This window comes from Haliotis rubra, unplaced genomic scaffold, assembly GCF_003918875.1.
Source record: "Haliotis rubra isolate DU_JTF1 unplaced genomic scaffold, ASM391887v1 Scf2, whole genome shotgun sequence".
Classification (NCBI taxonomy): domain Eukaryota; kingdom Metazoa; phylum Mollusca; class Gastropoda; order Lepetellida; family Haliotidae; genus Haliotis; species Haliotis rubra.
Genome location: NW_025766002.1, coordinates 5,428,632 through 5,456,228, shown reverse-complemented (window position 1 = coordinate 5,456,228; position 27,597 = coordinate 5,428,632). Strand labels below are relative to the sequence as shown.

The 27,597-nt window shown below is 37.6% G+C and overlaps 1 protein-coding gene across 1 annotated transcript in view; it reads right to left on the bottom strand.

The window, feature by feature from the left end:
* LOC124275279 (microtubule-actin cross-linking factor 1-like) overlaps positions 1–27,597 on the bottom strand; it is a 252,296-nt gene that overhangs the window by 160,277 nt on the left and 64,422 nt on the right. Inside the window, 4 exon segments of the mRNA XM_046710761.1 lie at positions 7,112–7,204; positions 7,590–7,667; positions 8,035–8,124; positions 11,321–11,368. Coding sequence (XP_046566717.1) covers positions 7,112–7,204; positions 7,590–7,667; positions 8,035–8,124; positions 11,321–11,368 — 309 coding nt within the window.

Below are 27,597 nucleotides of genomic sequence, written 5' to 3'. Positions count from 1 at the left end.
CAAACAAGAGTGTCTACCAGTATATAATATATATCCCTGCACGTCCAGTATCACAGCATCAATACAAACAAGAGTGTCTACCAGTATATAATATATATCCCTGCACGTCCCAGTAGTATATATTATATATCCCTGCACGTCCAGTATCACAGCATCAATACAAACAAGAGTGTCTACCAGTATATAATATATATCCCTGTACGTCCCAGTAGTATATATTATATATCCCTGCACGCCCAGTATCACAGCATCATGTGTGTATATAATGTTCCTCTTGTTATCTCCTCTCCATCATCCCACTTACATAAAACAGATCGTCCATGACTCATATACACCAAGGAGCATCTCCTAAAAACAGGAGCAAACCTTTCACTTTGTGAAGAAAGGAATAGATAAGTTAAATTGTTCAAGCAATGTGTCCTTTCAACTAAGACGTGTGATGACTGGTGATAGTCCAAATGCTTCAGCAATACTTTCTGGAACAGGCCCAAAGTGCTACACACAAAGTGATCTTAGAACTAACAGTGTCACAACGCTATTCTATAACTGTATCACCAAGGCGATATCTGGGTTACCATCTATGCCATAACTCACATTATCACACAAGATGATCTAAAGGCTTCAAGTGTGTTCTATCATCACCTTAAGTGAGTGAGTGAATCCAGAACCAGCATTATACAAGTTATTTCACCACACCAGTCAAAAAGCATGGATAAGACAAGGAGAACCAGAGGTTATGGCAACAGTAATGTCATCTGGGTACAGAGACCCAATATCTCTGAGGGCATATCCTGATCTGGATGGTGCTGGCGATCTATTCTGATCTGGATGGTGCTGGCGATCTATTCTGATTTGGCAAATATTGAAGACCTATTCTGATCTGGATGGTGCTGGCGATCTATTCTGATTTGGCAAATATTGAAGACCTATTCTGATCTGGATGGTGCTGGCAATCTATTCTGATTTGGCAAATATTGAAGACCTATTCTGATCTGGATGGTGCTGGCAATCTATTCTGATTTGGCAAATATTGAAGACCTATTCTGATCTGGATGGTGCTGGGGACCTATTCTGAAAACGAATCCCTAACCGAAAACATCTTACGTTTATCATCAAACAAGATATGAAATAGACAGGGCAGGATGAAGACATCTTTGTTCCTCCTCGCCCTGTACCAAATTCTTCAACCTCAAAGCCCTCATGGAGTTACAAATGTCATCATATAACTGCATGGATCATGTTGCAAAGCCAATTTTGTAAACCATGTAAATATGAGAGTGACTACATTCACAAATACATTAATAGCCATCGATAGTCTGTCTCACAGTCCCTGAACCACATTATTTTCCCTAATGCCTAGCCCTCCCTGCAATGCTAAAGCTCTAAATGAAGGAAGTCTTGATATTACCAGATTGCTCACGGGGGCTCCTATTCAGTTTAAATGGATTTATTTGTTACTATCAAAATTATATATATTCAGGGACTAAGCGTAAGTCTAAAGCCATAGGTTGACCTGGCCCTAAGTCTCAGCTCTACAGACATGTAATGAAGAAAGCAGTGGCAAGTATGAGAATGAAATCCAACCCAATTCTTATCATTTTTAGATAGTGGATAAAGATAAAGTTCCTTATCCATAGCCACATTAATTGTCCCAGTGTATCCCCTGGAGAGGCGCGACCAAGTACCGTGAAGAACCCTTGGCAGAATGACTGCATGTTCCTCAATGGCTGCCTCCTGGGTGTACCCATGAGCGCATCCAAGCATCTTATGTCACCCATCATGACAGATAATGAAATAGCTGGGAGCCTCTCACTTGAATCTGATAATAGGACCTGATGCCATTCTGTATCAATGAGCAATAGGATTTGGTAATTGTAGGGTCTACAACGCCTCCATGGGATCAAAGGCAACATAAGAAGCAATAAGTGGATATTCCGACTTGAGATTAACATTCTGTACTGCCCCTGATATTAAATCTGTACTGGATATTCCAAACAAAAACAGATTAACAATATGTTACATCCCATCAGTTACTCTGAAGTCTGTTTTCACAGTTGGAGACTGACTTTCATTTGAATGGTTTCGTGACTTACAAGCTAAACATGCTAAATCACAAGCTAGATCTTAGGGGCAACATTGCATGAAAACATCAGAAAGAAACTACTTTCATAAGTGTCTTTTCTGCTCATATGGTTACATATTTGGTTTATCCCCATACTTCCATGTTCAACAGACCATCGCTCCTTCACTAACTCTGTGAATGACAGTGAGACCATACATTAATCACAATCACTTACATGCTTTCATAAAAAGATCTTATTTCATGTTTTTTATTTTCTTTGAAATAAAAGTTCCAAGGAAAAACTTAACATTCTATGACAAGTCCAAGTATTCAATCCCAACCCTGAATAACAAGAATATCAAATCACTGTGAAAATATAAAGTACCAAAAAAAAGTAGCTTATCATCAGTGAGTGAGTGAGTGAGTGAGTGAGTGAGTGAGTGAGTGAGTGAGTGAGTGAGTGAGTGAGTGAGTGAGTGAGTGAGTGAGTGAGTGAGTGAGTGAGTGAGTGGTATTGCAATTACACCATGAAGCATTCAGTAGACAGAGACTCAGCCATGTTCCTTTATTGAGACCTTGGTGCCTGTCTGGCCAGCATGTAGGTCATAAACTCTATGTCTGAACAAAGTGTCGGAGGAAAACCAGTATAAACCTTGTAATCTATATAGCAGTAACGTTGGCTTCCTAAAGACCAGCTGCAACAAAATCTCTTAGACTAGACTTCAGATACCTTTCCTCAACACAAGGAGCCCTAAAACCCATTTAACAAGAGGAGAATGGAGTTTGTGACTGGGAAATTAAGGGATAAGTGTTCTTCTGTGTTGTCATAACACAACTGATCCATTTTGATAAAACAGACTCACATTAACAAAACTTATCTATTTCAATACAACAGACCTACATTTCCCGATTTCAACATAGACTAATAACTAGTCTCTGAAATGAACATATTTTACAGAAAAAAAACCCAGTTCATAATAAAAACAAAAAATATAATAAAAGGAGCCCTGAGACTTTCTTCAAACTGTGGAAATCTAGACTTGCCACATAATCTGGACTTGCATGGGCTTTCTTGGATATATTTGTTTCAGGTCTGTATGACAGACTATTTTCAACACAACTGATCCCTTTTGACACAAGTGTATAAAAACTACAAATTAATAACCTACAGTTTCATGCCATCAAAACACCAACATTATTTCAACATCATGTTGACACACAGCAGATTATATACAATAAAGTCACCACTTTACATGAAAGAAATCAAATATCAAACCAACAAAATAACAAAACCAAGACTAGTGTCAATTTCAAACCAGTTCACACTATAAATAACATGACAGCATCAGTTTTGGAACACGCAGTTACCATGACAATAACCTCTTCAAAAACTGCATAACAAAAATAAATACAAATGAACAAATATTTTGAAAAATAGGTAAACTGACACAAGCATCAGTTCCAACCTGCAAAATGGTGCAAAACCAAATGCACACACTTTCTGGAATTCCAACACTCAAAATAAAATAACATGGACAGGCAATCACAAATCTCATCAGTCACAATAAAACGTCTGCCAAGAAGAGCATTTATCTGTATTTCTGAAAACTTCTGTTTTTATAATGAAGACGTCCCCACCCTATACCCATAAACTTCAGCATACATCAAGCACACAGATTCAAAAGCATGAGAAAGATTGTCACATGGAAGACAAGAATGTGAAAATTGCCAAAACTTCTCCCCATCTGTTCATTCCGATAAGAGGAGCCCCAAATGTTTACTAGCAAGAGATAAACCCCTGTCTGTTATAGTAATTTACGATGATAGTAGCAACATTTGCATCATGGCAAAGTAAACACATTTTTTCAAAAACATTTGTTCCTCATAATTGCCCAGAGTTTCAGCTACTTTGTGTTACATTAAGTTCGTATATTGCACTCTGCATCTGTCAAGAGTAATCACTGATACAGTCTAAAGGTTCTGCATGAACCACAAAAAAATATTTTGTGTCTTTTAATATTTTTAAGACAGGTGACTGAAATGAATATCCATAAATAAGTTCAAAGGTTGCTTTTTTAGCCATTAAAAATTGAAAAATTATCTTTTTGATAGCTTGTGACGTATCATCGTGAGAAATCTTGCATTTATGAATGGATGTATTTAGATATATCATAAGCACATATACCAGCACATCAACTGCAGACATACTTGAAGGACACCGTGACATGCCAGACAGTCTTTGTTATAATTTGGTACAACACTATCAAAACCAAATCCCAAATATTGTTACTAACAATTAATTCTAGATGAACATGCATCAAATATTATTAATGTCAAACAACAGTCAAGTATCTTCATGCTGTCATTATAACAAATTTGCAAAATTAAAATAAAGTTTTTCTTTAATAATTTTAAGTTTTAATTGTATGTGCAAACCATGACAGAGATTTTTAATTGTGCAACACAAAATCAACATATAAAACCATCAATCCTAATGGTCAAGCCCTAACTGAGATGGCTGTCAGTATGTTTCACAAATAAAGTTCGTCATTGACAGAGTTGATACCATGTATGGCTCTCAACAGCCAGTAAACTGAACATGTGTCTCCATATATCCCATCAGATATTCCAGTGATCATCTATAGTAAGCAAGTGATCATCTATTGATCAACGTTGTGACATGTGGCACATATTCGTGTGTTATACTGTATATCAACTGGGGTTTATTCCTCTCCATTGCATGGTCCCTGGTGTATACGAGTCTGTGAGATGTGTAGATATCAGTGTTATTGCCCATCCATCAGCAGCCTTGACAACTGCAGCCAATCTGTATCCATGGTGGATGGAGCTGCGGCACCTGCTGCATGTATCACTGAGCCAATGGGAATGTGTCACAATACTTGAACAGACAATACATGTGACGATGCTTGAGTCCAAATACAATACCTCTTGTATCGATACATATCACGATGCTTGAGTCCAAATACAATACCTCTTGTATCGATACATATCACGATGCTAAGTCTTCACTGTTTTTGCAGGAAATTTTCCATGTGATCGACAAGATACTGTTTCAAATAACCAGTTTGCACTTAACTTGCTTGACTGGTTTACTGAAGCTCATTCTCAAAGTATCATGTAATAGGTGGTGAGGTGAAATTGGTTTTAACATCGTGCTTGAGAATATTTTGCTCATATGACGACGTGCATGCGTGTGCATGTGTATGTGCGCCTGCTTGTACTAGCACCAGGCAGGGACCAACAAGTACCATATTTTAACGTCTTTTGGTATGACGCGGTCGGGGATTGAACCTGCAACCTTCCGCTCTCCGGGCAGAGTTCTAACCAGTACACCACGGAGGCGGTCTGCATCATGTAATAATATTTAGCAGTATTTAGCAGTCATGCTAAATACTGGTTTGACTTTACAAGTCTGAACTTGTCCCCTGACATTATCTTCATTTTCAGTGGAACTTTGTGTTCATGTACAGACTTATACCATCAAAGCTTACTAGGTCGAAAGAAAATGTCCAAGACTCAAGCATCAGAATAGTTAAAATCACAAACTGTGAGTGGCGGTAAAGTATTGCCATCTCATATAGTCCTTAGGCCAAAATGAAAACAGGGGTCGTACATGGTATCGTCTGGAGAATTGTGACACTCCCAATGAGGCTACAAGAACCTGCTGAATGCATGGAAGTAAACAAGAGTGATGGTGCCATGAAACTGTAAGTAACATACTAACGACGTAACTACTCAATGACGAAGAGTATGTAAGGGAGGTAAATCTGTATCCAACAGTCAGAATCTATTTTTTGTGAGTTCTACCCTCTCAAGCCTAATGTAGTGGAACAGCCTGTGAAATGGTGGCCAACATTGTTCTGACATTACAATCTTGGAAATGGCTTTCAGGAAGCAAGGAGAGTGTGAAATATAGACATCAACATTGTTTCAGACAGGGCTTGTATTCTATAGGCTGTGGTGCCAGACTTCTGAAGATAATCCATCTGTTTTCTTCACAAAATATAATCTGTGACTGCTGAATACAGAAGCCAGGGGTGAAAACTGACACTTTCTCTCTATCCCATTATTGCAATTATTTTTTCTCCATATGACATTTCTTTTAACCATACAACAGATTGATACCATATAGACAACAAAACTCATTTGATAGAAACATTCAGTACAAAACAAGAAGTGTCAGTTTTCACTCAACAATAGGAAAACAAACATATAAGACATGAATAATCTCAATGGCAGAGATTCTGAAAAGCATGGAATGTGTATATATATATGTTCCATCACACTGACATAAATACACCATAAATCCTTGACTTAATGCATGTCATTAACTAAAGCCCTCAGATATGAGGTAACAAATTTGATAGACATATTCTGATATGTTACCAATAACATGAAAATGTAATTATCTTACACCACATGAAACGTGTCTCTGATCACATTTTAGCTATAGTTGAAGTATGACATGCATTTCAATCAAGGACTTAGGATTGTGAATCATGTTCATATCAAGGCACAACAACATGAATACAATGTCATGTAATGTGATGTACTGATTTTCAAAGAGAGTATTGCAACAGTCAATATCATATGTATATTTCATGTTTCAGTGTTCCAGAGAAAACCTGTCATATCCAGATTTACCATTTCCAAGGAAATAATCTACATAATCAACAGTCTCTATTGATGAATGACAGTTTAGAATATTATCGTTTCATTAATATACTTATTCCACATAGGGGGAGTTTCAGACAAACATGGTCTTGTTTGTAAAGGTTTCACTGTATGTTTCTGTCTCAGTGAGTGAGTGAGTGAGTGAGTGAGTTTTACGCCGCTTTTAGCAATATTCCAGCAATATCACGGCGGGGGACACCAGAAATGGGCTTCACACACTGTACCCATGTAGGGAATTGAACCCAAGTCCTCAGTGTGACGAGTGAACGCTTTAACCACTAGGCTACCCCACAGCCCGTTTCTGTCTCAGAGATGTGATGGTCAGTCTGTATATATCATGTATATCAAACCTACCTGGAAATGTAAGATAACAGTCCATATCAACCCCAGGGTCAGTTTGGGGTTGCCGTCCACAATTTCATCGGACCTAATATTGACCAGTCGTATCTAAAATCAAAGTAAATTGATCATGAATATTTTATCCTTTTTGTGTTCATGAAATCTTTATTTTCCACAATGTAACAGATTTTATAACACTTCAGTCAATAAACATCACAATTACCAATTACAGAAGATAACTTAATAACATGGAATCAGAATATCAACAACAGAACTTTCTTTTTCATATAAATGATATTTTAGTACTTGATATCATGATTCAAATGGAAGAGCATGCGAAATACCATATGCCTTGATATCAATACACAAATGTTCCTCTAACAGTTACAGGATGTACTAGGCAACACTAAGTTGTCTCCCTTTAATTATCAACAATGCAGCTTCGACAAAGCCTGTAACACCGAAATTGTTTTCCAGTTTCAATACTACTTACCCCCTTCATTTTGAGAAACTCTAAGCTTATCTGTACATTCTGAATTTTGTGGAATCTCATGTGTCCTTTTTCTCTTGGCTGAAACAGAAAATAGAAATTCTAATTTAATCACACCTATGAATTATACATTGAAATATACCAAAACCTTAAGTAGCGGGGGGGTCTCACATGGAATACTGTAAAGCAGATGGTGTATGGACACATGGACCATATTTTTCATAAAAGTTTTACCATTACATTTCTTTCCATAATTACCTTCTTCAGTGCAACAAATTGCTATAATTTTACAGCTAAATTAATCCCAATATTAAAAGATTTTCAGGAAGGTTTGCTTTTGACAAAATATACAAAGAAATGCTTACTTCATATTTTCACAAAGATTTACCAGATCAGTAAACCCAAAAATTGTGAGGATGTATTTCTTTATAACTTTCATTACACTTACCAATATTTCGTGTGCCAGCACCTCTAGAAGTGAGATCAAGTTATGTCCATCACGGAGATCTTCATACAAGTCCACTATTCTCCTTCCAGCCTGGAAACAAAAGAGAAGGCAACATGAGTGTTTTTGATCGAGGTGACTTAAAGATGTGAGACTTTCATGGACAGCAACTTCTGGATGGACAACAACTCCCTGACCTTTCTGTGTTTGCTTACACTAGCGCTCAGCAATATTCCTGCAGTCAATATATAACTGAGTCTTGACCAGACAATCCAATGATTGTAATCCTGACCATCGATCTACATAATTGGGATTCGATGACATGCATAGGTGCTGAAGACTAAGAAGAATTCTAACCCGGTTTTTCATGGGCAGATTCTTCTAACAACATTTCAGGGCTGCAAAGTATATGTACTTTCAATTTCAATATCAAAGATTTCTATCATCAAAGACTGAACAGTGTCACTGTAAACCATTGGCGGATCCAGAGGGGGGGTTCAGGGGGTTCGAAACACCCCCAACCCCACGAAAATGACTTAAGACTACATTGAAGATTTTTTTTGAGTTGGCAGAGCCAATAGGGGATTCAGGGGGTTCGAATCGCCTGATCCCCCCCCCTTTCAAAATTCCTGGATCCGCCCATGGTAAACTGTTACTGTGGAGTGTTTAACATACATGAGGGAAGAAATTATCAGAACATTGGACAATCACATGTAATGTAATGTTTTGAAATTGAAGGAAAGATATTTGTTTACTGTGAACAATCACTCCATACAACAAACATTTCAGTGTACAATGTTGCAAAATTGACATTTCATAGAACAAGATTATTTCAGTTGGAAATTGTGCAAACAAACTAAATCATAACAGTTCTTGATACTTTGCCTTATGTCACTGGAAAAAAAGGAGTCTTTCTCAGAGTTTAAGAACATTTCATAAATTTATCTTTGTTCAAACAGCAAGGAAGAAACGACATAAATGGCCGATAAATTTTCTTATTAGGTTACAAGTAAACAGGTTCTTCCCGAAACTCAGATATACCCTCATCCAATTAATCCAGGTTGTATAAGCCAATAACCTTTCTCAAATTTCTCCTCTGATAAGTTGTAACAATATTTATGATATAAGGGAGGTAACTCCCCACACACGACTGCTATCAGCTGGAGGCACGAGGCAGGCACACAGCTGGTTGATTTTGAGATGAGGGGGGACCCATCAGTGGGGCTCTCACTTGAGCCTATCATCGCAACAAATCTGGGCAGATAAAAGTGCCAGGCACTACAGCTATACAATTTACAGCAAACAGCTGTTAGAAGCCTAAAAAGAAAGTCCACCCTCTCTTATTACAAGATATCAGATATTAAAAGCCAAAGAGATTGATTAAGTCCATCTCCCTGTTCTTGAGATCTACTCGAAAACTAGGTCTTCGAATAGATTTGGTCTGTTAATATGCACACCATAACACTGGCAAATGTAAGCACGAGACAATGGGTTACAGAGTTATAGCAGAAAAAAATACAATGTGAGTGAGTTTAGTTTTACGCCGCCTTTAACAACATTCCTGCAGTGTCATAGCAGGGAACACTATAAATGGGCGTTTTATACATTGTACAGAAGTAGGGAATCGAACCAAGGTCTTCGGCGACATGAGCAAACACTTTAACCACTAGGCTACCCCACTGGGCTTAAATACATTGTACATTATATATTGCAATAATGAACTCATTAACACTATACTAATTCTTTTTTTTTTTCATTTTGTAAATTTCCAATTCATTACTTCATTCATTCAAAAGTATGAAATAGGTTTTAAAACAGTTTATACTGAAAAATTTCATTACACTGTGGGAAGTCCCTTTTTTGAACATTATTCCAGTCCTGTCAGCCTACTATGGGAGGGAAGTCCCAAGTTACACTGACTGACTGACTGAGTTTGGTTTTACGCCACTTTTAGCAATATTCCAGCAACATCACGACGGGGGACACCGGAAATGGGCTTCACACATTGTACCCATGTGGGGATTCGAACCTGGGTCTTCGGCGTGACGAGCCAACGCTTTAACCACTAGGCTTAAACCAAGTTACACAGACCATTACCACTTTGGTTAAACCGAGCACGGATATGGTGCTTGCAAACCAACGTTCAAAATGATTGTGACTATGAGATCTGAACCCATGACCAGCAGTAATATCCTTGTTTTGATGATGCAAACAGGCCACCATCATAATTTGCATCATAAAACTGTCAGTACTTCTTTAAGACATCCGATGACTAAGACAAGTTGACTTCCCATATCATTGCTATCACCAGCCCAGGTGCAGCCTAAAGTCTATGCATACAGTGTCATGTACACACACCATGATCACTGTGCAAGAACGTACAAGAGTACTAACATAGCCTTTTTTCACTCAGTGATGGATATGATAATAATATCTTGAGTGCAAGTATGAACACAACACAAAAATTAACACGATACTTCATCTATAGAATGTATTTAATACTACCTTACATGAAATATTTTTTTCTTAATTTACAACCAAAGTACAATGTATATTCAAATTATGCTGTGCAACACACGCAATTTTTAACTACACATGCCATTGAGAAAGCTATTTTCTGTCCATGCTTGTCTACTAACAGAACTATGTTCTCACACCATGCATCTGAAACATTGATCGTGTCTATAGTGATGTGCCACTACACAATACACTGTGAGATTTAGAGAAAAACAAATATACTTAAACCTATTCCTACCCAAATCATCTCTTTAAAGGTGAGATATCTTAAAACTGTTCTGAATTGAAAATATTTCTAACAGCTTAGATCCAATTTCCATGAAAGATAACATCACTCTTACAAAGAACATGTTAAAGCAAATATATTGTAATTAATAATTTATTGTCATATATTTAAAACATACATACATTTATATTACTAAAAAGCCATAAACTTAACAGACTTGTGTACAACGTGAAAATACTACACTAAGCCAAACATATACTCACAAAGTTGAAACAAACATGTATAGAAACCATTTGACACACTTAAGCCAATGGATAGTCATAACAATATCCGTCAACATCAACACATAATTATCACAAAAAGACATTTAGAAATAAATAAAATGCACACAATAACTCTGAAACTAATCTTCACATAAGTATGAAAAGAAAAATCACATTTGCTAGAGTTTGAAAACTCCATGCGATCATGCACACGAAATGTACGACTACAGCTAGAGACATGAACGCTGAGAGTGTCAGCTGCAGCATTCTCCAAGCATGTTACCTGTGAAAACCTCCAATGCTGCATGTAATCAACAGGAAGAGGATACCACTGTCAGAAACAAACGTTACAGTTGTCAATGATGTAAAATATAATTACATGAACACAGTATTTGTATGGACACCTACTGGGGACAGAAATTGAAAAAAAAAAAGTGCAAATGTCCACAAGAAATTAATCTACAAGCCATAATTATTCTTTGGCATAATTTTCGGAACAACTTTTCCATATCATATTCATTTCATTTCATTACCAAAAGCTGTTTGGAAAACCAAAGTAAACCTTACTCCCAAACTGGAATTCAACAAAGGGTGTGATATCCAAGACATTAAGCACATCATAATGTAAAAGTCATATTTGAATTTTAAGCATACAAGTATTGACCAGGATCAGATCAAGACAAAATGATAGTATCAATGGTAACTCAGTACTGTGGTTTCTCTCTATGTAATGGGAGATAACTCTGTCAGGACGTTCTGTTATTCCCAGTACTGACTCATTTTACATTACTTCCTGTATCAGTTAAATCACAGATGTGTTGAAACACTATTACATATGATTGTTCCTGAAGTTCAGCCTCAGCTAGAAACATGGTTTTGTTATCAACAGATTATTGTGGTATGTTTTGACATCCATATCTCTCATCATAAATTATAAATTTGGTCCATATATTACTGTCTTTTGATTCTATCCCTTATCATACACTTCACTGTAGTATATACAGATATACACTGCATCTTCCCCACTGATACGAAGAGAGAGCCCCAAGCACAAAGCTGCAACCATATGTCACACGTTAGCCATGTCTACAACAGCTTGAGCTCTGCTGCTGGTGCTGAGAGATGGTGCAGGAACTATTACCCCTTACATGTTTGATTTTGTTTACATATCCACCGACTGTAGAAATAAACATGAACAGAACAGAAAAAAAAAGATTTGCAACTATTCCACTTACAACAAAAACTTTTGATGAAAAAAAAATAATATATTCTTAAAAATTTCAGCATCGTCTAAAATGATGACATAAAACTGTGTCTAAGTGTTCTTTAACAAATCAGCAACAATATGAAACTTAAAACTGCAATAAAAATTACACTAGCAGGGACAATTAAAAGTAACAGAACCAATGAGACTGAAATTATTTAATTTCACAAAACTTATTAAATAGATATACACATTAAGTAATATTTCAAAATCATTTTTAGTTATGATTGATGTTTTAATGAAATAAAATTCATAATCCAATTCTAATTTTAAACTTGTCTCATCAATGTTCAGGCACTGACAAGTTCGAGGTGTACAATGGCTCACTATCTCGAGGAGGAATACTGAGGTGGAGGTTGCACACGTTGCTGGCCCCAGTGCAGGGAGACTGTTATCATACATTGTACGAGGTGTACGTGTCCTTGTGACTCATGCACAGGCTTCATCTAGTCTGTTATCTCACATATCCTCGCCCATAACAGATTCATCACACACCTACTATACCTATCAATGTCAGGGTTGAATCTGTGTTAGGTATACATAGCTTGCTGTGATGATAATCAAAACCAACAGGCTTTGTCTCAGAGATTCAAATTGCAAATGCATTTTGGCAGGAATATCATTATTACAGAGCTGTGAGAACGAAGGCTACAGCCTATTGCTATCTGGCTAAGCAGATTTGATTAATGATGGTTGGAATCTGTCCTAGTCACTGGGAGCTGATACCTGTAATTTATTTCCCTCTATACAACCTGAAGTGACATACATCTGAAAACATCTCAAACTTGTCACCATCTCCATTAGCTAATTCCATCTGATGACCTCAGCTTCTCTTAGTCATCAGCGACAAGAAAAAGAAACACGTCTTAGACCTCGTCCAACACTAAGGCTTAGCACAAAATGTTTTAAACTGGTTTCAGATCTTAAACAGACTAAGGAATCATAAACTCTGTATTTGAATGAACTATAACATCATATGAAGTTGACAATCAGCAGATTACAAAGTCACAAACATGAATATTCATCCTTCAGTAGACTCGGTTGCAAAGTGAAACCTGTTTTAACAGCTGAATACAGTTCCAAGTGGAAATGTCAGGATTAACAAATTATCACACTTATGCACTTTTTGGTTCATGATTATGGAGCAGTGAAGCTTTGTCTACATTATATTCCCAACAAGACCTTTGAAAGCTGGGTTTCCTTCAAACATGGTTGAGACTTCTTTTTTTTCTCAATTAGATTCAGTTCTGATGATATCAAGAGTTCAAGAGAAGACAGTGAAATTACTATCCATAATGGCACATCTGTAATAGTTTCAGTTCGTTTTTCAATCCTGCAAGCTGGCAAAATCAATGATGAAATGCGTGGATTTAGCATCAGCCCATTCTGGTCGGTTTACCAGTTTACAGGATTACCTCCCCTTGATTGACTTCCCAGCCTGCCCCAGGTAAGTTGTCTTGAACTTGCCTAGCAAACATCAGTACAAGAATGGCCACCTACCATACATAGATGATATCAAATCTTTTAGTTTATCAATTAAATTGTTTTCCTTTTATGAATTCCAGTGGCTATCTGCTCATCTCCAGTGGGTTTGATGAGATAAAATTTAAATATACCAGCCAACATATGGTAACCAATGATAATGAGAGAAGAAGTGAACAACATGTCTGTCAGTTAGCAATCATCACGACACAGTTCATCCATGTCACAACAAAGATTGAGGGCAGTTGTGTAGTCTAGTGGTTAAAGAGTTTACTCATCATGTAAAAGACCCGGGTTCAATCCCCCAGATGGATAAAATGTGAGAAGACCATTTCTGGTACCCCAAGCCATGATCTTGCTGTGAAATTGCTGAAAGTTGTGTAAACTCATACTCTCTCACTACACACTTAAGACACAGTTTCAAGTAATTTTCAACTGGTCATAGTAGTTGACCGACCGTTTCTTGTTAAACGCTAATCTCGGCAATATTCCAAACAATCAATTCTGAACCAGACAATGCAGTGATTTATATTATTGTAAATGATAAAAAAGTGAAGAAACCAAGCAATTAAAAAAAATCACCATGGTGTGATTAACTCATGGGATGCAAATACTTTTTTTTACTCTTGATATGGTAATTTCATGACAATTAACTTCATATTAGTAAAATATTCTCCATTGTAAAAAATCCCTCTCAACATATATAAGCAGAATATTTTGTAATTGTCAACAATAATCTAGCAATAAGAAATATTTCAAAACAAAACAATGTTTATGTGTAATAATGGAGAGAATAGTTTGAATATATATTGCACATTGACTTCTCGGCAGGTTTTCAAATGTTTTTTCTTTCACTTGTGTGATACAGGCTGATAAAGTCATGAAATTGACCTGGTTTCGCTGACTCAGCATACTTCTTTCATCAATAATGTGAGCCATTTAATCACCCAACAATATCATCACAAGTCATCCCACCTTGTACTTCATCATAGCCACGGCAACCTCCCCGCTCACTGAAGCATGTCAATATCACCATGTGTCCGTGGTATAAAAACTGACAACTGGGGTTAAGTCATTTTAATCACCTACATGCCTTTACAATGCAGTACAAAACCAGCTCTTATAGCCCAGGAGTGTCAGTTTCAATACGACTCTCGGTGTACACTATGTACATACCACAGCAATAAAATAGACAGCAATAGGCCACATGTGGTTTGATTATAGAGCTGCCACGCCTGATTACACTGTATATCATGGAGTGAAATATACATGAATCGATCACTCAAAATCCTGTCTGTTACAAAGACTCTCCATTATAACCATATTGCGAGATCTTCAATGAAAATGTATCAGGGTTCATGTATCACACCAGCTGATAAATTCTCGTTTTGAGAACACTTAACATGCAATAGTCCTAGGTCGACCTCATAAATGAGTCAGTAAAATAGAATATATATACAGTGACAGTTAACCCAGATATAGAATTCCTGGAGAATCAGTATCAGTATATACACATTAGCAGGTTAAATATTCGTCAGTATGGTGTAATGGCACTTTGTATGTATACAGGGCTCCAGATAATTGTCCGTATCAAGCATATTTTCCGTACATATGCCCATACGACCCTTATCTCGAGCCCCGTGTATATACTACTTCAGTAACCCATGCTTGTCGTAAGAGGCGACTAACAGGATCGGGTGGTCAGGCTCGCTGACTGGGTTGACACATGTCATCGTATCTAAATTGCGTAGATCGATGTTCATGCTGTTGATCCCTGGATTGTCTGGTCCAGACTCGATTATTTACAGACCACCTCCATATAGCTGGAATATTGCTGAGTGCGGCGTAAAACTAAACTCGCTCACTCACTACTACTCAAAATATGTTAAAGAAAGTCTTTTGAGAAGTATATATCCTCTGATCACTTAATGTCCGGACTGTAGATGTCTCAGCATTGATGATAGTACTGAATGCAAATTTGGGACATGAAGTGTGAAATGAAATTACCACACTGGACTGAGTGAGTGAGTATGGTTTTATGCCACTTTTAGCAAAATACCAGCAATATCATGGTGGGAGACATAAGAAATAGGCTTCACACACTTTACCCATGTGGGGAATCAAACCCAGATCTTTTTCGTGATGAGCGAATACTTCAAGGCTACCCCACTGCCCCACCACTCTGGACTGAGATACCTCATGTATAGTAAGGAGTGAGTGAGTGAGTTTGGTTTTATGCCGCTTTTAGCAATATTCCAGCAATATCACAGCAGGGGACACCAGAAATGGGCTCTGCACATTGTACCCATGTGGGGATCGAACCCAGGTCTTCCATGTGATGAGCGAATGCTTTAACCACTAGGCTACCCCACCACCCGTATAGTAGAGAAGATTCACCTACACTAGATAAAGAGAAGAATTTGTCATAAAAATCAATAATTTACCTGCAGATCATGCAGAACCTTTATTTCCTTGTCACATTCAAACATGAGCACACAAATACAGGTGTAGCCTGTGAGTTCTCCAAAGCATATTTCAATTTCCTGACAGCCAATATTTAAGCAGAACACCCTGAGACAATATGAACTTAAGAAAACAACAAAGAGGAATGAAGAATCACCCATCAACGACATCTGATAACCAAAAGTTTTATAAAGCGTACTTCCTTAATAACGTAACAAAATGAATATTTTTTTCCACAAATATAATAAAAAACATAACAGTAAAGAGAAACATTAAAACCAAAGGCTATGACTGGTATGAGTCTTCAAGAGCCTGAGTACTATTACCAAATATCTGGCACTGCATGAGAATGCCTCGTCTAATCAATGTGGGATCACATTCCCTGCAGCCTGTGGCTCTCCACTCAGGGAACCTCCCCGAGTTTGTTTCCCACACATTTATTAGCTTCATTTCATAGAACGCCATCTGCTTCACAACAGACCAAATAGGCTCAGTTGATAATCTGGTTTGTGGTGATGAGTATCTGAACAACGTGGATGGGGTGATGGGCTGGATGATGTAACATGCTTATTATTTCTTGTCATTTTTAATCATAAAACTAAAATGTCAATGAAGTTGGAGTGAACATCACTGTTCCTATTATGATCAGGGTGCAGTTGTACAAAGTGATCTTAGCGCTAAGGTGACTGTAACTCCCATACTTTAACATAGACTTAAGGTAGCCTCATAAGGTTGTTTTGTACAACGGCACCCAGGACAGCACCATATTACTTCTGTACAGGTAAATTGCAATATCTGAACTTTAGGCTAGTCTAGTGGTTAAAGTGTTCGCTTGTGATGCTTAAATCCTGGGATCTATTCCCCATAAGCATACAATGTGTTAAACCCATTCTTCTTGTCCCTCACCATAGTATTGCTGCAATATATCTCAGCAGCAGAACACCTTACTCAAATACTACTGCAATTCTTTATTCTGTGTTCTGATATGGTAGGTTAAAAAAGAGGAAATTCATTTCTTCATATTCTTAAACCAAAAATGTCCATGGAAATGTATTCACAAATGATAAGCCCTTTCAAAATAATTGATAAAATGGGAAAATGTGGAAGTAATTTTTGTCTCAAATTGTTACCTCCCCTGTATCCATGACTACAAGATGGCAGCAACTGACCATACCATCCATGACATTGTAAAACTTACTTAAGCCTGTACATATGGAATGAAGGATCTGTATGTACAGTCATCGTCAATCACACAACACTAATCAGATCCCAACAAATCTCAATACATATTGCATTAACCAGTATCAATAGTGACCACTGACCTAAGCAAATTCATCAGTTATTCCACAATTAGCATATAACTGTATAACATCTCGTATGTTTTACTGGCTTCCAAAGACAAGTTTCCCCATCCTGTATTCCACACAGAGACACAGGATAGCTAAGTCAAACAAATCACCTGTCACTCTAGAGTAACCCCACCCCTAAAGACAGCCAGTAACTACAAACAACCCACTTCCAGAGGCACCGAGCACTCTGTGTAACTGATATGCCATTACCTACAAATGACTTTTTTCTCCCACACTACTAATATCCAGAGAGTCAATAAATGTCTCCGTTTCAGGATTCCATCTCCAATATCGACCACAAATGTTGGCAACAGATGAACAATGTCAGTTATAACCCTGAGACCATCTCAACACAAGCATCTAACGTTCAACTGTTTTTCTCTCTGTAAGTAACATAAGATTACTTCACAAACCTTAAACAAAATGACAGGTTTGCCTTATGAATCAAAGCTCTGCTACAAGGATATCAATCCAAAGAGAATTGTCTGTGTTAAATATTTTTAGATTAACGACAAATTAAAAAAACTACTTTAGTGAGTGATTGAGTTGGGTTTTACGCCACTTTTAGCAATATTTCAGCAATATCACGTTGGAGGACACCAGAAATGGGCTTCACACATTGTACCCGTGTGTACTCCACTACTTTAAAGAAATCACAGCAAAACATCACAAATGACACAACTTTGCAAGTCACTGCTCAGTTTCTGACCATAAGGCCACCGCGGCCAAATTGACAAATCAAATTCGGTTAAAGTAAATTATTTATTTATCAATCTACTTATCATATTTGAACAGTAGACTTCAGATTTGAAAGAAATCCCCAGTGAGGCTTGAAAGGAGCCACAAGCTAACACTGTGGTTTCACTACTACTGTAGACATCTGACTTCAAACCCTTGCCGTGTGTACAGGTCGTAACCCCTCACATTAATTACCACTGGAAGTAAACCCAAGCTGAATTTTTATGTTGAACAAATACCTAATAAATTCAAAATCAAACAGCCCTTGACACAACCTTTACATCATAGTACTGAGAAAGAAACGACACGAACATGGGACTTGAAAGTTGGGTTGAAGTGATCGTAGATGTGAAGACTGCCGTGCATGAAGAATGGGCCTCAGCTCTCTGAAGTGTTAATTGCAGAGATCTAACATCTTTGTTATCTTAAAGTTTCAACACAAAGTTTTGGGGGAATTTCTACAACTGCAGTCACAGGTAATTTCTGAGCTGAGCTGAGTTGAGGTGAACTAGTATAAAACATAGTGTTCATGGTTACTGTCGTTACATTACGAAGTACACAAGTGAGTGAGTGAATTTCGTTTTACGCTGCTGTTTGCAATATTCCTGCAATATCACGGCGGGGGGACACCAGAAATGGGCTTAATACACAATGGTACCCAAAGTGGGGAATCAAACCCGGGACTTCGGCGTGATGAGCCAACGCTTTAACCACTAGGCTACCCCACCGCCCCGAGTGAGTGAGTGAGTGGGTTTGGCAGAACGAGTGTGTGAGTGAGTGAGTGGGTGGGTTGGTGAGTGGGTGGGTGAGTGAGTGAGTGAGTGAGTGGGTTTGGCGGAACGAGTGTGTGAGTGGGTTGGTGAGTGAGTGAGTGAGTGAGAGAGTGATCGGGTGAGAGTGAGTCAACTATCAAGGTCATGAAGGTAACTATATATACCATGACTGATAGCTAAGAATTTAAATCAAGGTTGAATGTCATGAACTGAAACTCACAACTAATATTGTGACATGTGATGAATGAGTGAGTGAGTGAGTGAATGAGTAAGTGAAAGAATACGCAAGTGAGTAACAGAAGAAAGTAGGGAGAAGAAGGACGTCAATGTACTAGTCAATGCTAATCCTGAGATATGATGCCTCATTCCTTGTTTTTATACCCTTAATGCCAAACCTTCAAACAATAAATTTCACTGCCTCTAAAAAATATAACACTCCTCAAAAAAAGCAAGAGAGATTTGCATTTTCTCATCACCTAGACAGGGTTTGATTAATTGCAATTATGACTCTGCAGAGAGACTGGCCAGTCCATGTCTGAATGGTGTCATCAGAAATACCGGTACCTGGTTACAGCACTTACTTTCTTACTCAGGGCGGTGGGGTAGCCAAGAGGTTAAAGCGTTCGATCATCATCATTGAAGACCCGGGTTCAAATCCCCAACTGGGTACAACGTGTGAAGCCCATTTCAGATGTCCCCCGCTGTGATATTACTGGAATGTCGCTAAAAGGGGCGTAAAACTTAACTCACTCACTCACTACTTTCTAACTCCATACCTGCTTGAACAACAATCAATCAGTAATGAAGCAGGTATATGGAACATTATTATGTTGCATTCCTGACTCGCTTTACAAAATTGTGAATAGCCTTTTCAAATGGATATATTTGTGTTAGCTTTATACTATCACGAAATATATATCCACAGTTTTTCTAACAAAACGTTATAGCCACCATTAGTTATAGCGACAACTGCACCATAATAGAATCATCTTCAGGTTTGAAATTACTGCACAAAAAGAATTAGGAATGGGTCTGATCGCAATGTTGATTAAAAATATTCACAGACAAACTATTAAAGTAATCGATCAGACTTTTGGCTGTATTTAGATGGCAGTCTTATACCACAGGTTTTGTGGACTGCATAATGGAAAAATGATAAACATCTTGCGATTAACCCACAGGTGGAAAACATGACCATAAACATACACAATTCCTTCTCTTAATATTATCTGTAACTGCTTGAATGATATTGGTTCTTCAGATATTAGACAGAAAATTGGCCCATAACCATTTGTGTAGGAATGTAGAGCTTTGGTATTAAAATTTCCCATAACATTACTGTGTATAACTGTACTACCAGTGACCTTGAGACTGCAACTGATCCACTCATCCATTTGTCAAAGATACCACATGCAACAAACTCGGATATATACCAGGTACAGAGCAGAGCAGGGCAGGGCACCTGCTGCAAGGACAGACACTAGGGCTGTAACGATGCATCAAACTATCAATGGATTGCAATTGTTGGTAGAAGCGAACAACTAGTGATGCATCAATAGTATGTGTGACTATCGATAGTTTAGTAATTGACCTCCCTTGATAAATGTGCAGCGCAAAAACAGGAAGTACCAGATCCATTAAGTTGATTTGTCCGCCCCTATTACCTCTTAAACAAACTTGATCTGGGTTTCAAGTTTCTTGTCAGCTATTAAAAGAGACTGAGACTACTTCAGCTTGTTTTTAATTTCATAGATACTATTCATTCATTTGGGAAATGACCTCAAAAAAGACAATTCAAGGAGAAAAAAACTATTGCAATAGTTGGTCACATTAGACTATCGCTATCGCAGTAGTTGTTTCCTCCTCAATGGTCACCCCTAACACACATACCAGCTTCATTGATCCTCACATACTGCATGTATATATAGAAACCGAGAAAAATGTCTGTTCTCTTGAATTAATCTGAATAAGAGCCCACTGGGGCATGTGTTAAAGGCACAACAATGTCTGTTATCAAAAACATATGTGGGATGATGCCATACAAACATTAAAATCTCAATTACACTCCATGGTTTCTTTGTAATTCTCAAATCAACTCATCCTTGCAGCTGTTTTCTTTGTAAACTATCCAAGTGTACCACAATTAAAAAGCACATTGTAGAAATACAGCTTATATTAATTTCAGATTTGAGTGATATCCACATAGAAGTGGCTTTCATTTGTTATGACAATAATCTACATTAAAACGAAACTACTTTCAACCCACAAAAATATGCTTTATCCTATTGATCTTCATTCTATCGTCTTTATTCTGTAAAAATTGATAAAATTATTTGACATCAAAAGTAAACTATTTGGTCTTATCTGGAAAACAGATGCCAGCTACTTGAAAAGTCTGAATCTGAATCTGAAAAGAGCAAGTATGTAACACAATCAGAATAGTTGTAAAAAAACATGTTACTTGCAAATGTTTATCTCAAACGTCATCTCTACATTTACCCTAGAATCCCTCATACATTATCTTACTTGAAGTGTCAGTTATCTCCCCTTAACATAACATTAGTCCTAACCTTCACAATATGTAACAAAGTGACAGTTACAGATAGTGTATAAATTATATATAGACCAACCAGATTCAGCTCATATCATCATTATTTGTTGTCAATTCCACTGACGTGGCACTTACAGTAATGAACATGCTATATATGATGTATCTCGTGCAGAAACAAACTCTCATCTACTTGGACACCAATATTCAACGATGTAATTACATCTGGTGGAATTACAATCCTTCTTCCCCTGTGCTTCACAATGAGCTCACATAGCAATCTGCTTTCCAATTTTGGACAGAAGCCTTGAAACAACTTTGAGGGTCAATGTAACCTGTATAAGATTTCCTTCGGCATTCAGACTGCCACATTTTAACTCAATTGTAACATTTTTGTAAACTTAATGACATAACATAATTACAGCCATTTTGCAAAGGACAAAGTTTTTGAAAACATCTTATTTGTTCCTTGTGTTGTGTTCCTCCTGCAGCGCAGAGTATAATGAGTTTCACTAATCACATTGTAGGCCAAGGTGCCAATCCTACAAAATCTCTGAAGTCTATTTTGGGTATTTTACCATAAACTGACTACAAAATTGATTAGTATGTCCAACCTTTTCACTCTAAATCTCCTATATCCATCCAACAACTGATTACCTGCTAACAGGTTCTTAAAATTTCAAAGCCCATTCTCTCCACATTTATCCCTTTTAAAGATATTTTGTAATCCCATAATGCACATCGTAACACTTAACCTCAAATAATCTGACGTATCAAAACATGGGTGCATTAACAACTGGTCTGTTCAATTAACAACACCTCCATATGCAATAATCTCCTAATCGTCGTTACACAAGATGCTCCCTATTACAATCCACCAGGGCCTAGATTTTCGAAGCTCTCTTAGCGCTACGATAGTCGTAAGTGCCATACATTAACATTAACTTACGACTGTCCTAGCGCTAAGAGAGCTTCGAAAATCTAGGCCCTGGACCATCCCTGTAAAGTATCCCTCGCCAATAGCAACCTTCTGTGTTAAATCGACATGTCAGTGACACTATTTATCTAGGCGGTTTGCAATATACAAGTACAAAGGGGGAGAATGAGGCTAGGGAATCTGGGACATGTAGGCGGCATTCCAGCTACATTGGCAACAGCCTTACTCCACTTGATACGTACAACAATGTAGGTGGGGAAATATACATGCTTATCCCCTGGGAGATATGAAATGATTGCCATCTTCTTGGTAGATATGAAATGTATATCACTACACTACCACAATGATAAAACTCACCTGGTTTGCAAGAACAGATTATGTATTCAGGAATATATTTTTATTTGATAAGAATGAAGTGGGCTATACAAAGGGTAGCTACTACACTTCCAAAACCTTAAAATAACAGGTATTTCAAGATGTAATACCACGGAAGTCTTCCATTTCCTTTACACTTGTTATAAAAGCCTCAGATATGATAAGTCTTTCAATTCTTTTTCTTAGGCAGCAGTCCTGGAAATAGATGCTCTCATGCCAAAGACACATAAGTAATCAGTTCTTGATATGCAAGTCCAATTAATAAAGTGGCGGAAATGTACACCAGGAACAGAAATATATTTCTCTATGTCATTTTGGAATACAGGTCATAAAATGTGGAAAACGAAAATTGGAACAAAGATTCCATTCCTACTTCCACAAGTTGTAAACAAGATATTAAGAATAATTATTAACACAGTATGGTTATGGTAATCATTGTCATTAACACACAGGGTTTCAATAATTAGATCTGCCATATGTAGATAAACCCAATTTGATTGACTGATACTGACATGGGCGTCTATTCTGTATAGCAACAAGAAGACAAAGTTTAGCCTGTCCAGAATTTTATGATCTAAACGGCACATGTGAACGAACACCTGCACATGCCAGCAAAAAAACAAAATAACTCTAAAGTAGAAAGCTCAAATCCATCACAACCCTCTTGACATAAATCCTTGACAGATAACAATGTGTTCATAGTAACTCAATAATTGCCATTATCAACATGCATGGAATAACGTCAAAGTATTCAAAGCATGCTGGAATTTATTACATCCGATATCATCTATACGTGTAACTGTAAACCACTGATAAACCTCAATAATCCATCTTCAGATGCATGAAAACAATGTTCTGCATTTCATTATTCCACCATATTGACCTATGTAATATGGTCCATATTTTCATGGTAACAACCAGTGTCTAGGTCACCGCGACCTGGAACTCGGAAGGCAGAGGTTGATTACCAGAATGGATTATTGTGATCATATTCAGATTTATTTCAATGTTATACTGCCTTTGACAATTTATTCCTGACATAATATCTTTCACATGAAATATGCAATAACCTTTGATCAGATGTCAATAACAGCGAATTAATAACACATGTGATTAAATCTACATCATTATTTTCTGTAGCAGAGATTAACATGGACATGGAGATGTGACAGCTGCCAATGACAAGCAGTTCTCTGTCAGCAATACAACACAGACAAAACGACTGTGTTCCTGTTTTCATGTCATACAAGGAATGGTATTTCTCATGAAGGTACAATTGGAGTCGTTATGGCAGCTGAGACAAATCAATATTGTTCATCAATATAAGAGGATTTGATGAAGTAGAGACATTACTGATTGTTGTTGAGCAAATTCCTCGGCCCAATAAAGACCAAGCTTTGTTCTTTTCTTCACGACACATGTCAATCAAGACAGTGGGATTGGGTGGAATCGACAAAAATATCTCCCCTAAATGCAAATTTGAATGTATCCATCTCCAGTCATTCCTCTCCATTGTTGAGATCCTGTGAATTCTTTCAGCATGTTCAACATTTTCTCATACCAATTCCCTTTTTTTAAGTTAGCTTCGTATAATGTCCCTTTTCCCAAATGTTCATTCTCACCAAGTAAATCCAATATTACTTAGTTTTCTCAAGCACTCTCTGACAACTCCTGAAGACCAAAGTCTCAACATTCAAGTTTCCATGGAAACCCCTTAGTTTATTATATACCTTTCAAAACTCCCTACTACAAACTCCCTCAATACAAGCTTTCCTTCCCCTTCTTGCCCCTCTTTGACCTCACCTCCCCCTCTCCACCCTCTACCACAACCTCTTTTTGTTCCCTCTTTTGACAGCTTCCTTCTCTTGTCATCTCATCACCAAAAGAACCTTTTGAGCTGTCACTTTCCCCCTCCATTTCACACTGCCCCACATCCCCATCTCCCTTCCCCTACCACTAATATACCCAGCTCCATAATCTCCACAGCAAATACAATCAAGTACAAGGCTGCCAAATTTCCCACCAACAAATTCGTATATATCACTATCGTGACAAAATTGAAATCTCACATAACCCTACCATCACTTAAATCTGCTGCACTTTCACAAAAACGCTGCCAGGTCACGCTGACCTTACATCCACACTTCCACTTTTTCTATCCAGGTCACAAATCAATACACATATTGGAAGCCCAACACTGTACTCTCTGAGGTCTTTGCAACCACTATTATATTTCTTCTTCCCACACTGCCAGACTAGACACTTGTCCAACTCCAAGAAAAAACATGGAACCAGCATTCCTGGAAATCTGGGGCCAGTGCCAATACTCATTACGTATGTCTGACATTGCTCTGTGCTTTTGCTCCATTTCAATCATGATTTCAAACATGAACAAAAGAATGACTGCATGAAGGCTTCCAGTCATGACAGCAGCTCATATTTTGTTGTATGTTCTAAAGAAATATCTTAATTGATGAGATAACATGTCTCCGGTCACCACCACCTCCCAAACGCTGCAGCCATGCATTAACAATGAACATACATGTGCTCCAATCAGCCCTAACCATCATGTGACAGGTTATTGAATTGTGTTCTATATATAACCTGATAGATGTCACACAAAAACTTTCCCAGACAGACTGACATCTCTAACAAGAATGGTAATTGCTGGCTGATTTCAAAGCTGCTAGTTTTCATAAAAAATAGTACAGTTCCAATTACCAAGTGGATTACAGATGATATTGATTTTTTAGGTTTTTTTTTAGTTTTTTGTTTAATGCTGCACTCAACAATATTCTAATTATATGGTGGTGGTCTGCAAATAATCAAGTCTGGACCAGACACTCAAGTGATCAACAGCATGAGCATCAATCTATGCAACTGGAATACCATGATACCACCCAATCATGTTAGGCGCCTCTAAATACAAGCATTTTGAGATTCTGGATTTCAAAACATGACTAATTTGTCCACAGGCCAAATTGTTCATGGTTAAAAAAACTTTGTTTATAATGAAATCAGTCTTATCTCCACCGATCTGAGATCAAATTTGCTCAAAACGGAACCTCATGATATGCCTGTTATTTTCAATCTACGCAATTAATACATCAAGGCACGTCATACAGCGAACAATTGTTGTGATAAAAGACATTCCGGGCGTGTTATAATACAGATTAGTATCCCCATAAAACAGTAGCCTCAAGGTGTGGGCTATTGACAAATTCCTACAGCATGAAATCATGGATGTATCAGCTCCACGTATCAAGTGAGGTACAAATCTCCACATCATAACACTTCCTGAGACAGACAAATATATCCCACAATCAGATAACAATGAAGATAATCAGCATTGGTGAGATGTCTGTTGGTAAACTAAGTGACCTCCCACCTAGAGAGCGACAGGCTTCGATGGTGTGTTTATATCAGTAACGGACCATACGCTGATGACCTGTTGAGAAGGTCTAACGAAATATTCCTCTTCATCACAACCACCTACTAAATGGCACTTACAGATATTAAGATGGGAGTTTCTACACAGAGGCCCAGATAAGCTGCGTATCCGGGTAAAATATGCATAGAAAATTTCCAAATTACGCATTGAAAAATAATTGTTGCTTACCAGTTACGCATTTAAAATGTTAGATACGCAAAAAGTTTAAAACAAATGTGTACGGAATATATTTATAAAATTGCTTGCGTAATGAAAAAGACATCGATTGCTATCAAGTTGTACTGTTAGTATAGGACAAGTGTTGTACTGTCAGTATAGGATGAGTGATTTTTTATGAAATCATTTCCATTATATTTAAGTTGGTTTTGATTAGGTATGACATAAGGCAGAACATACCTGCTTAGTAAACTTACTCAGTCACATAATACTTAGGTGAGTAAAATGACTGAAATACGCACATATTTGAAAGCAGTGGGTAACGGAAAATGAAATACCCACTCAACATTCATAATACCCACTCCAAAAAAATACAGTGGGTACAGTACCCACATGAGCTAAATCTTATCTGGAGCTCTGGTTCTACATCCTTCATACACAGAACAATCATGACATGTCTGTTGTTTAATGCCCACTCAGCAATATTCAAGTCAGGTGATGACGGCTTGTAAGTGATCTAGTGTGGATCACACACTCCAATGATTCATATAAGGAACAGGTATCCATGATGTTAGAGTACGATGACATGGAATTAACATCACTATGTCAAATCACCAGTCCCAACCAGAAACCAAAGGGGCAGAGGTATCTCTGCACTAGGGTGTAGGGGTAGCCTAGTAGTTAAATCGTTCGCTCGTTACGCCGAAGACCCAGGGTTTGATTCCCCACATGGGTACAATGTGTGAAGCCCATTTCTGATGTCTCCCGCTATGATATTGCTGGAATATTGCTAAAAGTGGCGTAAAACTAAACTCACTCCCTCATCTGTGCACTAAAACACCAAACACTGGCCTAGGCCAGACGCAGTCCTACTGTCACTTTATGAAATGAGAACAACCAGTTGGCCATATTAGTTAAAAGATTCTTCACATTTTCAGACAATTGTTTCTCAACAAGTCAATGCAACAGCAAGTCTTCTTTCTAGCTGTGTTCATTTCAGGCTACAGCAATAATACCAGCTATT